Source organism: Impatiens glandulifera, chromosome 1 (assembly GCF_907164915.1).
Source record: "Impatiens glandulifera chromosome 1, dImpGla2.1, whole genome shotgun sequence".
NCBI lineage: Eukaryota > Viridiplantae > Streptophyta > Magnoliopsida > Ericales > Balsaminaceae > Impatiens > Impatiens glandulifera.
The window spans coordinates 160237939-160251927 of record NC_061862.1 but is presented as its reverse complement, the minus strand read 5'-3'; the positions used below and the strand labels follow the sequence as shown (position 1 = coordinate 160251927).

General features: G+C 25.6%; 3 protein-coding genes across 3 annotated transcripts; 1 reads left to right on the top strand and 2 right to left on the bottom strand.

Annotated features, from left to right (window-relative positions):
* Positions 1–1996: 1996 nt before the first annotated feature.
* Positions 1997–2632, bottom strand: LOC124913623 (early nodulin-75-like). Its single transcript, XM_047454035.1, has one exon. The coding sequence runs from the start codon at positions 2630–2632 to the stop codon at positions 1997–1999; it is 636 nt and encodes a 211-aa protein (XP_047309991.1).
* A 2986-nt stretch (positions 2633–5618) lies between these two features.
* LOC124913607 (proline-rich extensin-like protein EPR1) lies at positions 5619–6455 on the bottom strand. The gene has a single exon (XM_047454034.1). The coding sequence runs from the start codon at positions 6453–6455 to the stop codon at positions 5619–5621; it is 837 nt and encodes a 278-aa protein (XP_047309990.1).
* A 3833-nt stretch (positions 6456–10288) lies between these two features.
* LOC124918692 (cucumber peeling cupredoxin-like) lies at positions 10289–11121 on the top strand. The gene is made up of 2 exons (XM_047458731.1): positions 10289–10523; positions 10612–11121. Exons 1-2 carry the CDS (start codon positions 10349–10351, stop codon positions 10998–11000), a joined length of 564 nt encoding a protein of 187 aa, XP_047314687.1. The 5' UTR covers positions 10289–10348; the 3' UTR covers positions 11001–11121.
* The last annotated feature ends 2868 nt before the right edge of the window (positions 11122–13989 follow it).

The window sequence follows — 13989 nt, the reverse complement described above, 5'->3', positions numbered from 1 at the left end:
TATACTCAATGTATATATATATATATATAATAAAATATAATTAAATAAATTAATAGGAGTTAGACTTAAATCTAAAATGTTTTTATTATTTGTTAAATCTATATGTATTTTTTTAAAATATAAAATATATTAATATTATAGTTATTTTTTAAATAAATATTGTATATTTTGTTTAAGGTTTAAGTCTTTGAAAATTGTATTTGAAAAATATTATATTTATTTATTAACTTGATTAGTTAAATTGGATAAACAAACAATTTTAACAAGTTATTCTAAATTATAAAAATCGTGTAATTAATATATATTTAATATTTTAACTTAATTAAAGTAAAAAAAAAAAACTTAATATTAACATATAATTTATCTCTTCGACACCCAATTAATCACTCAATTGACCCTCATCTTGTAACTTACATTTTTCATATGCATTTTTATTCCTTCGGCAAATCACTTAGCAATCTTAGTCGACCTCAATTGATGACACACCTTTTATATCTCGTCAAACTCAACCATTAACCCTCCAATTGACCCTCATCTTGTGACTCATACTTTTTTCATATGTCTCTAACCCTCGACAAACCACTCACCAATCTTAGTTAACCTCTCTTAAAAATCTTAGTTAACCTCTCTTAAAAAGATAAATTTATTTTTAACTATTTTTTCAGTATAATAATTTCTTTTTATTTAAATATATCACAAATTAAATTTTAAATAAATTATTATATATATAATATATAATTTTTAAAAATGGTATATATATATATAATACAATATTATAAAAATAATTAATACAAATAGAATTATTAATATATATATATATTTAAATATTTATTAGTAAATTATATAGGAGAATACTTATTATGTTGAAATAGTTAAATTAATTTTTTATTTTTAAAATTAATTAATTCTTGAATAGTTAACTATTAAAGATAAAAATGAAAAATAAATATTTTTATATATAGTTTTAAAAAATGTTATATATATATATTCTATTAATGAACCTTTATTATTTTAATATAATTAAATTATTTTTAAAATTTATTAAATTATTAATGTTATACATTTCATTTATTAATAATAAAATTCTCGATTCACACTGGTAAATATAAAAAAAATAATAATAATATGTATTCTACATTTAAATTTTGTTGCTAATAATATATTGGTGAACTACCTTAATGTAAAATAGTTTTTTTTAAGGATATCAAAATATTTCGAATTAAATCTCATTCAAATGGTCTTGTCTAAGTCATCAAAATGTTTGAGATTAGATTTCACTAAAAATTCTTAATTTAAAAGAATAAAATTATTTTCTTTAATAACAAACATATTTTAAACAAATGCCTAAACCAAAAGATGGTTCCAAATTCAAAACAATATACAGTATAAGGATAAAATTTGAATTGATCATTAGGGTGATTTTCAGCTAATTAAACTTGGGAAATTTGAATTAGTTGGCTTTTGATAAATTAAGACTGGAATGTCTAATATTGAGTAGCTTAAAAAAAACTGAAGGTTATACACTAGGTAGCCTTATAAAAGATGGAAGACTAAATTGTGTTTGTTGAAAATGAAACAACTCATCTAGTGTGAGTTTATTTGAAAATAAATGATTAGGGAATTATGAATTTGACTTCAATAAAAGGAACAAAATGACAACATTAGAATGAAAATCATAATTTGATATTTTAAACAAGGTAAAACTTTATTTAGTATATTATTAAATTGTTAATTAATTAATTAATTTAAAATTATTAATTAGTTTTAATAGTTGTTAGTTATTTTTTTAATTAAAGTTAATAATGAAATTTTGTATAAAGGGAGATGTAATTATTTCAATAATAAAACACTTTCAATTCAATTATTTTTTAAAAGTTTAACATCAATAAACCATATTTCCTTCTTAATGTGCCGTACATAGATAATTAAAGTACTAAAGTAAAGTTACTATTAGATAGATCTCTCATTTGCTAACTTAACCGGCCTAAGTTGACTTTTAGTAAATAGATGGTGGTGATGGCCTAGGCTTCTCTGTAAGTGGCGGTGGAGGCGATGGATGTGGTGTCTTAGGCGATTTATGGGAATGTGGTTTCACATCAACCGGTGGTGATGGCATAGGCTTCTCTGTGGGTGGCGGTGGAGGCGATGGATGTGGTGTCTTAGGCGATTTATGGGAAGGTGGTTTCACATCAACCGGTGGTGATGGCATAGGCTTCTCTGTGCGTGGCGGAGGAGGCGATGAATGTGGTGTCTTAGGCGATTTATGGGAAGGTGGTTTCACATCAACCGGTGGTGATGGCATAGGCTTCTCTGTGGGTGGCGGTGGAGGCGATGGATGTGGTGTCTTAGGCGATTTATGGGAAGGTGGTTTCACATCAACCGGTGGTGATGGCATAGGCTTCTCTGTGGGTGGCGGAGGAGGCGATGAATGTGGTGTCTTAGGCGATTTATGGGGAGGTGGTTTCACATCAACTGGTGGTTTCCCTTCTTTTGGTGGTGATGGCATAGGTTTCTCTGTGGGTGGTGGTGGAGGCGATGAATGTGGTGTCTTAGGCGATTTATAGGGAGGTGGTTTCACATCAACAGGTGGTTTCCCCTCAACTGGCGGTGATGAATGGTGCGGAGCTGGCATAGGCTTTTGTACGGGCCTACCGCTGACATTGGTGGAGAGAATAATTACCACCAATGATAGGATCAGTAAGAGATTAAAAACAGACTTCATGGTATACTACTCTTAATTTACTATATTGTGCTTAAGAGCACTCTCTTATATAGAGAAAAATAAAGATCATATTTTACAACCATACAAGACCTATAGGTAAGATTTTAAGAATTTGTTTGTATTTGATAAATCCATGGTTTAAGTGATGACATAACATTTTAAAAAGTATATAAAGAAGTTTGACAAATCACCTGATAATGAATCTAAATAAATGAAGTTATACCCGTAAATCAGACTATATATATATATTTAATACTTTTTAAAAGAAAGTGAAAGATTAAGAAAGATAAAATTTAATACTTTTTTAAAGAAAGTAAAAGGGAGAGAAAAGTGGGGAAAGAAAGATATTTTTTTTTTTTTAAATTTAAGCTATGGACCCATTGATTTATATATATATATATATATATATATATATATATATATATATATATATATATATATATATATATATATATATATATATATATATATATATATATATATATATATATATATATATATATGAGATAAGATCTTATTATTTTATATTTAAAATTAAGTATTTACGAATTAATAAATAATTTTAATTTTATTAATTTATACGATTTTATATTAAAAAAAGTTAATTTATATTTATAAATTAATCAAACTATATATTTAAAATAATAAAATTTTATAAATTATAAATAATTTTGATTTAAGATTTTATACAATTTCACATTAAAAAGAGTTAATTTATATTTATAAAATAAATAAATATATTTATTTATTTAAATAAATATATTTATTTATTTAAATAAATATAGTATTTGTATAGTACCATTACTTGTAATTATTTTTTAATTAATTTTATATTTAATATATATTTTTTAAAATTGTTAATGTATATACTCAATATATATATATATATATATATATATATATATATATATATATATATATAATAAAATATAATTAAATAAATTAATAGGAGTTAGACTTAAGTCTAAAATGTTTTTATTATTTGTTAAATCTATATGTATTTTTTAAAATATAAAATATATTAATATTATAGTTATTTTTTAAATAAATATTGTATATTTTGTTTAAGGTTTAAGTCTTTGAAAATTGTATATGAAAAATATAATATTTATTTATTAACTTGATTAGTTAAATTGGATAAACAAACAATTTTAACAAGTTATTCTAAATTATAAAAATCGTGTAATTAATATATACTTAATATTTTAACTTAATTAAAGTAAAAAAAAACTTAATATTAACATATAATTTATCTCTTCGACACCCAATTAATCACTCAATTGACCCTCATTTTGTAACTTACATTTTTCATATGCATTTTTATTCCTTCGGCAAATCACTTAGCAATCTTAGTCGACCTCAATTGATAACACACCTTTTATATCTCGTCAAACTCAACCATTAACCCTCCAATTGACCCTTATCTTGTGACTCATACTTTTTTCATATGTCTCTAACCCTCGACAAACCACTCACCAATCTTAGTTAACCTCTCTTAAAAATTTTAGTTAACCTCTCTTAAAAAGATAAATTTATTTTTAACTATTTTTTCAGTATAATAATTTCTTTTTATTTAAATATATCACAAATTAAATTTTAAATAAATTGTTATATATATAATATATAATTTTAAAAAATGATATATATATATAATACAATATTATAAAAATAATTAATACAAATAGAATTATTAATATATATATATATTTAAATATTTATTAGTAAATTATATAGGAGAATACTTATTATGTTGAAATAGTTAAATTAATTTTTTATTTTTAAAATTAATTAATTCTTGAATAGTTAACTATTAAAGATAAAAATGAAAAATAAATATTTTTTTATATAGTTTTAAAAAATGTTATATATTTTTTATTATTAATGAACCCTTATTATTTTAATATAATTAAATTAAATTTTTATTTTTAAAATTTATTAAATTATTAATGTTATACATTTCATTTATTAATAATAAAATTCTAATTCGATTCACACTGGTAAAAATAAAAAAAATAATAATAATATGTATTCTACATTTAAATTTTGTTGCTAATAATATATTAGTGAACTATCTTAATGTAAAATAGTTTTTTTTAAGGATATCAAAATATATCGAATTAAATCTCATTCAAAGGGTCTTGTCTAAGTCATCAAAATGTTTGAGATTAGATTTCACTAAAAATTCTTAAGTTAAAAGAATAAAATTATTTTCTTTAATAACAAACATATTTTAAACAAATGCCTAAACTAAAAGATGGTTCCAAATTCAAAACAATATACAGTATAAGGATAAAATTTGAATTGATCATTAGGGTGATTTTCAGCTAATTAAACTTGGGAAATTTGAATTAGTTGGCTTTTGATAAATTAAGACTGGAATGTCTAATATTGAGTAGCTTAAAAAAAACTGAAGGTTATACACTAGGTAGCCTTATAAAAGATGGAAGACTAAATTGTGTTTGTTGAAAATGAAACAACTCATCTAGTGTGAGTTTATTTGAAAATAAATGATTAGGGAATTATGAATTTGACTTCAATCAAAGGAACAAAATGACAACATTAGAATGAAAATCATAATTTGATATTTTAAACAAGGTGAAACTTTATTCAGTATATTATTAAATTTTTAATTAATTAATTAATTTAAAATTATTAATTAGTTTTAATAGTTGTTAGTTATTTTTTTAATTAAAGTTAATAATGAAATTTTGTATAAAGGGAGAGACGTAATTATTTCAATAATAAAACACTTTCAATTCAATTATTTTTTAAAAGTTTAACATCAATAAACCATATTTCCTTCTTAATGTGCCGTACATAGATAATTAAAGTACTAAAATAAAGTTACTATTAGATAGATCTCTCATTTGCTAACTTAACCGGCCTAAGTTGACTTTTAGTACATAGATGGTGGTGATGGCATAGGCTTCTCTGTAAGTGGCGGTGGAGGCGATGGATGTGGTGTCTTAGGCGATTTATGGGAAGGTGGTTTCACATCAACCGGTGGTGATGGCATAGGCTTCTCTGTGGGTGGCGGTGGAGGCGATGGATGTGGTGTCTTAGGCGATTTATGGGAAGGTGGTTTCACATCAACCGGTGGTGATGGCATAGGCTTCTCTGTGGGTGGCGGAGGAGGCGATGAATGTGGTGTCTTAGGCGATTTATGGGGAGGTGGTTTCACATCAACTGGTGGTTTCCCTTCTTTTGGTGGTGATGGCATAGATTTCTCTGTGGGTGGTGGTGGAGGCGATGAATGTGGTGTCTTAGGCGATTTATGGGAAGGTGGTTTCACATCAACCGGTGGTGATGGCATAGGCTTCTCTGTGGGTGGCGGTGGAGGCGATGGATGTGGTGTCTTAGGCGATTTATGGGAAGGTGGTTTCACATCAACCGGTGGTGATGGCATAGGCTTCTCTGTGGGTGGCGGAGGAGGCGATGAATGTGGTGTCTTAGGCGATTTATGGGGAGGTGGTTTCACATCAACTGGTGGTTTCCCTTCTTTTGGTGGTGATGGCATAGATTTCTCTGTGGGTGGTGGTGGAGGCGATGAATGTGGTGTCTTAGGCGATTTATAGGGAGGTGGTTTCACATCAACAGGTGGTTTCCTCTCAACTGGCGGTAATGAATGGTGCGGAGCTGGCATAGGCTTTTGTACGGGCCTACCGCTAACATTGATGGAGAGAATAATTACCACCAATGATAGGATCAGTAAGAGATTAAAAACAGACTTCATGGTATACTACTCTTAATTTACTATATTGTGCTTAAGAACACTCTCTCTTATATAGAGAAAAATAAAGATCATATTTTACAACCATACAAGACTTATAGGTAAGATTTTAAGAATTTGTTTGTATTTGATAAACCATGGTTTAAGTGATGACATAAAATTTTAAAAAGTATATAAAGAAGTTTGACAAATCACCTGATAATGAATTTAAATAAATGAAGTTATACCCGTAAATCAGACTATATATATATATATATTTAATACTTTTTAAAAGAAAGTGAAAGATTAAGAAAGATAAAATTTAATACTTTTTTGAAGAAAGTAAAAGGGAGAGAAAAGTGGGGAAAGAAAGATATTTTTTTTTTTAAATTTAAGCTATGGACCCCATGGATTTATATATATATATATATATATATATATATATATATATATATATATATATATATATATATATATATATATATATATATATATATATATATATATATATGAGATAAGATCTTATTATTTTATATTTAAAATTAAGTATTTACGAATTAATAAATAATTTTAATTTTATTAATTTATACGATTTTATATTAAAAAAGTTAATTTATATTTATAAATTAATCAAACTATATATTTAAAATAATAAAATTTTATAAATTATAAATAATTTTGATTTAAGATTTTATACAATTTCACATTAAAAAGAGTTAATTTATATCTTATCACATATTTTTTCCAAATGAACATTTTATTTCCTGACCTTACACTTTCACTTTGGTCATTCAAATATTTAATTTAGGGACGTTTGGTTCAAATAAGAGAATGAAAATAGGAATGAGATTGATAGATGTGTGGGATAAGAATGAGTATGATTTATAGAAGTGTAGTGTTTGGTTATGAGTATTAATCATTCCCAATCTCATTGATATTGATAGCTTTGAATATTTTCATTCCATTAATAATGTTTAGATTTATTAGAGATAAATTATTAATATTATTTTGTAATTGAATTAGATTAATATTTTTTATTATTATATTTTATTTAATTATAAATATATAATATTATTATTTTTATATTATAATTGTTTAAAATATTGAAATGTGTTTTAATATAATAAAATATAAACATTTAATATTTTATTATATTAATTATATATATATATATTATATATATATATATATTATAAGTATATATAAAAAATAGTTGAATATTAAATTTTATTTATTTATAATATATCAAAATATTATATATTAATAATTAATTAAATTAAATATAATATTTAACTTAATAATATATATTATAATATTACATAATATTTTTAATAACATTTTTTATTAAAATATTTTATATTTAACTTTTTCAATATTTTTTCAATATTTATTTTATATAAAATTGTCATTTTATTTTTAAGTTTTTATATTTTAATTGATTTATTATAATTTTATTATTAATATATAATATATAAATTAATTATATAAAAATAATTTTATTATTATTAGTTATTATAATTATAATAAAAAAATTATTTTATTTTATTCATTATATTTTATTTTAAATAATTTCTCAATATTATTTAAATAATTGAAATAATTTAATTTAATAAATAAATTTAAAAAATTATTATTATTTTAATTATAAAAGAACATCTAGTATAATTATAAAAGAAAAAATATATATAATATTATAATTATAATTATGAGAGAACGTGAGAGAGTGGACATCATGGGAGAAAAAATGCATTATAAGGGAATGAGATTTATTCCTCCCAATTTAGAGAGGAATGATATTTATTCCTCCCAATTTAGAGAGAAATTGATAATTCCTGAGTATCCGTAAATCAAATCAATATTCTGGAATGAAACCCATCAACCAAACACTTCGTCTTATATTTTTTTAACATTTAATATTATGACATCACACTTGAATCAATCAAATATTTAATTCATATTTTTTTAACCATTTTCAATCAATATCGGTTTATTATCTCTCGACAAACTACATGTCAATCACACTGGGTTAAAAGGTTGTACTTATTTTGTTAGGTTGCAAATTGGAAACATACATATAGCATTTTTATTTTTAAACATTTGAAGCTTATGGGCGGGTCTACCCACAATCCGACACAAGTATCCATTTATTCTCACATATATATCCAAATTAACTATAGCTCTCGACACGGCAATCCGGACACTTTGAAAATTAAGCATCATTATATATATATATATATATATATATATATTAGTTAATTAAAAAGTTGAACTTATATTGTTAAAATATCTCACGTTTATCAAATTTGGTGTTGAATTAAAAATATAAAGCCTTATTAGCCTAGATGGTTAAAAGGTTGCACTTGTTTTGTTATGTTGCAAGTTTGAAATATACATATAGCATTTTTTATTTTATTTTTAACTGTTTGAAGTTTATGAGCGGGTCAACCCATAATCCGACCCAAGTATCTATTTACTCTCACGTATATATATATCCAAATTAACCACATCACTCGACCCGGAAATTCGGACACTTTGAAAATTAAGCATCATATTATATATATATATATATATTTAAAAAATTGAACTTATACAATTAAAACGTCTCACGTTCATCAAATTTGGCGTTGATTTTTAAAATATAAAGTCTTATTAACCTAGTTGGTTAAAGGGTTGTACTTGTTTTGTTAGGTTACAAGTTCGAAACATACATATAGTATTTTTAATTTTATTTTTAATCGTTTGAAGTTTATGGGTAAGTTCACCCACAATTCGACCCAAATATTTATTTACTCTCACATATATATCCAAATTAATCACATTTCACCACACGACAATAAATCAAATATTTTATTGATATTTTTTAACCTTTCTAATTGATACCGAGCTATTATATATCCTTCAACAAACCACGTGTCATTCACACTTGGTTAAAAGGTTGTACTTATTTTGTTAGGTTGTAAGTTCGAAACATACATATATCATTTTTTTTAACCGTTTGAAGTTTATGGGCGGGTCAACCCATAATTCGACCCAAATATCCATTTACTCTCACATATATATTCAAATTAATCACGGCTCTCGACCCGGCAATCCGAACACATTGAAAATTAAGGATCATTAATTATATATATATATATATTAGTTAGTTAAAAAGATGAATTTATATTGTTAAAATATTCTACGTTCATCAAATTTGGTATTAAATTTAAAATATTAAGTTTTATTAGCCTAGTTGGTTAAAAGGTTATAAGTGTTTTTGTTAGGTTGTAAGTTTGAAACATACATATAACATTTTTAATTTTATTTTTAACCGTTTGAAGTTTATGAACGGGTCAACCCACAATCCGACCTAAGTATCCATTTATTCTCTCATATATATTCAAATTTATCACAACTCTCAACCCGGCAATCCGAACACTTTGAAAATTAAGCATCATATTATATATTAGTTAGTTATAAAGTTAAACTTTTATTGTTAAAATTTTGTTATAAGTTCAAACATACCTATAGTATTTTTTTATTTTTATTTTAACCGTATTATATATATATATATATATATATATATATATATATATATATATATATATATATATATATATATTTTTGGTATTTTTAGTTTATGTTTATAATAAATACATAAAGTTAAACTATTTTCTTTTTGAGTTGAAAAAAAATAGAAGAAAGAGATGTAAAGGTGGTGGAAAAATTGAATTCAACAACTTACAACTTTGAATGGGTCATATTCATCCACCCATGGAAAATTCCAAATTTTATTAACGCGTTAGGTGCCTATTAAATTTAAAAAAGGATATATAAATAGCCCATTACTTTCATCAAACACAAATACAAACACAACATTTGTAATCATTCATTTTGCCAAAGAGTTAATTAAAGATATTAGACATATATACAACAAAATGGCAAGATTATCGGCAATAGTCGTTTTTGTAGTAGCAGCTGCTATTTTTCATTCCGCGGCGGCACAAACATCTCACATTGTCGGAGATGGATTCGGTTGGAACGTGCCGACTACTACTACCCTCTACCCTACATGGGCTTCCGGCAAGACTTTCACAGTTGGAGATACCCTCGGTAATTAATTAACTAAATTTTATTTTTCTTCTAAAACGCGTGTAATCTTATAATTCGACTAATGTAATTATTTATGTGACGAATGCAGTTTTTAACTTTATGGCTGGTCGACATGATGTGGTTCAAGTACCCAAGGCCTCATACGATGACTGTTCCGACGACAATGCTATTGGCAACGTAATCACCGTGAGCCCCGCAAACGTAAGACTGAACACTAGTGGTGAAGTTTATTTCATTTGCAACGTAGGCACACACTGCAACGGTGGACAAAAGCTTACCATAACTGTCTCCCCGGCTACAACCGCTCCCACTACACCGACCACCCCCGGTTCTCCTCCGACCACCACCGGTTCTCCTCCTCCTCCGGTCGTTACAACTACCCCAATGGTGCCGCCTCCTTCTCCTAGCTCTTCAACTGTAGTCTTTGCTAGCGGATTTCTCACTTTATTGGCCATGTTTGTAGGCTACTTGTATTAGATACGATAAAAAAAATACTTCCATATGTATTGAGTTTTTGAATTTTTAGTTTATCAGTTTTGGCTTGTATTATTCTTGGTTCCTATACATTGAATAAAAGTTGATATTCATTTTTACATTATTTCTATGTGCAATTAAATTATAAAGATATTTCAATGACATATATATATATTTCAATGATATATATATATATATATATATATATATATATATATATATATATATATATAATTTATTTTCTGAAGTATTATTTAATTAAGCAAACTCATTAAATCAGGAAATTTGTTTTAAAAAGAAGCATTAGAAGGAAAATGATCAATAAGAAAGATTTATTGGTTGGCCAAACGAGTTTCAAATAACTATGTTTTTTCAAAACATTGAGTTTTAAAAACTATTTTGATTTTAGATTGTGGTTTTCAGTTAGGCTTTAATTTATTTTATTAAATTTCTTTGAATAATTAATTCTTCTAAAATATTCATTAAACAATTGAATTTAAATTAATGCCTCTTAAACCAAATTTTAGTGAAACGGTCAAATTTCTCTTGCACTTTAAAATAATGATTTTTACTCTACTCTTACTTGTTTTTTAAAATTTTAATATTTTTTTTTTTAAGTTTTATAAATATCCAACTGAACCGTAGAATAGACTACCTATGTATCTTCCATTACAAAAAAAATAAGTTAATAAGTAATTTCATTTTGACAACTTTTTTAAATATTTTTACACAACAAATGATAATTTTTTTTATAAAAAAAAAGTCAATTCTTTTAGACCGGGGAACACTTCGTTATTTGTGGTGCCCCTCACTCGTGTTTTAGTAAAGGATTTTATTTCACTTCAAGTTTTGCAATGTTCGTCAATCAGGTCCTAAACTTTTTCCTTGAAGGTAAAACATTGATTATTACATACAGAATGAATCCACCTATTTTTCTAACACTGATTTATTTTCTTTTGTGGATTTTGGCTCAATCAACTATGTCCATACAAAATTTCAAATGATTGTTCTAACCTCATCCCCAAATCGTCGTATGTTCGTTGGGATTCATTGTCTATCTATTGGGTTAGAGTTCCCAAATTTTGGTATTTGTTGTTCTAAACATGACATTTCAGTTGTTGTATTTGTGATAGCCTTAGTGTCATATTTGTAAGGACTCCCTGTCTTTGTTTTCTTACCTTATTCTTTAGCTTTTGAGAGAAGGTATTATTTTGGGCATGGCCTGGTCCATTTCATTTATAACCATGCGTTCAAATTTAAATGTTAACACACCCATTAGAGTAGTCATTTGGATTATTATGACTTTTATTTCAGCAATCTCGGAAGATGATATTGTCTCCTTTTGTACGGAACTCATTGAGGATTTGCAGATAACGGAGACATACAAATAATGAATGTACAAACACATAAACACATGTTCTTAAGTGAGTGAACACATATTTTCTCATTCTTCTTTTAATTTTGGAAATTGCCCCTAATTTTAAGAATTGAGATATTTTTTTGTTGTTTTATTTGAAAGTCATAATATACTTAGAGGTGTTTACTTTGATTATAATGATACACATATTTATAATTATGGTAGTCACGAAACATAGTTTTTTGACATGGTTTTGTTTCTTGGGCAAGTCAAGCAACGAGTCTAGATAATGTAATCGGGATTTTATTTTTAGATGTCATCATAAGACAGTATTTATTATCGATAGTGGAAGGGATTAACACCGCCATAAACTAGTAAATATCAACTCAATTGGAAAATTTTAATCATCATCACAATGCCTACGTCCTAACGGCCGGCTCATCGCCAAAGAGAAATATCGACCTCATGTTTTTAGGTCTACATCTCGCATCATCGTTCAAATAGAACAGATCGTCATTACATTTGATGAATTTTTGCAAGTATTTCAATAGATGTGTTGAGTGTATCTTGTAACACATCTCTTACCCATCTATAAATAAATAAAGTGCTTATTCCCTTTTCAAATAAAGACTTACATAAATCAATTAGATAAGTTTCGGGTTTTCTTTTTCTTTTAATTTTGTGAAGTCTAAAATAATTTTAAAATATTTTTGAAAGGCCAAAAAAATTGTTTCGAGCTAAGCCTCTAAGTCCCAAGTAGAGTTGCCAAAGAAGTTGTAGCGCCTCAATTTTTTTGTTCTCTATTTTTTTTAAGTTTTATTTTGAGTCTTTTACTTCCCGAATTAATTTTAAAAAATATTTTAAGTAAATCGGAAATTTTAACTTTTAGTTATAGAGTCGTAGCCTAATTTTCCAAAGTATAGAAAAAATATTTGGTGTATTTAAACGAATTTTAGAAATTCTTATTTGCAGACAGAGGCTTGGTTACCTTCAGGAAAGTGTTTTTGCGCTTACTTCTCCGTATTCGTCGATAACCTTCTCTACTTTAAATTTTTTTGTCGATTTTAAAATTTATTATTTTATCCTTTTAATTTTAAAATTTATTTTAATATTAATTCCTGCCTAAATTAAATTTTATAAATTTAAATCATACATACAAATATGATTTGGAACTTAATTGATAATTACTGTTTGTTTTATATTTGTTTGATAAATCAAACATAGTCTGTCAAAAGTTTTTTTTTTTTTTTTCAATCCGATAAGTTAGAAACAACCCAAAATATAATTTTTTTTCTCTCTTTCCATTATTTTATTTTTCTCTCTCTTCCTTTCTTTTCTTTCCTATCTTTATGTCGGTTAGGCAGCAGCCTTTTTTTCCTTTGTCCCTGTTAAAGCCTTTTAACCGACCTCTAGACGACTTATGAAGCCTCATTTAATTAGTCACATACACATGCATGTCTACTTGCGTATTAAGGCATGTTTGATACGCTTGTTATTATTAATATCTTTTTTAAAAAAATTATGGGTGATGTCTAATATTGGATTTTGATACTGTCTGAAAAAACATATTCTCAATAACAAAACCTAATAAATATTTAAAAACTACTTCTTTGCCTTTATTAACCAATATTATTA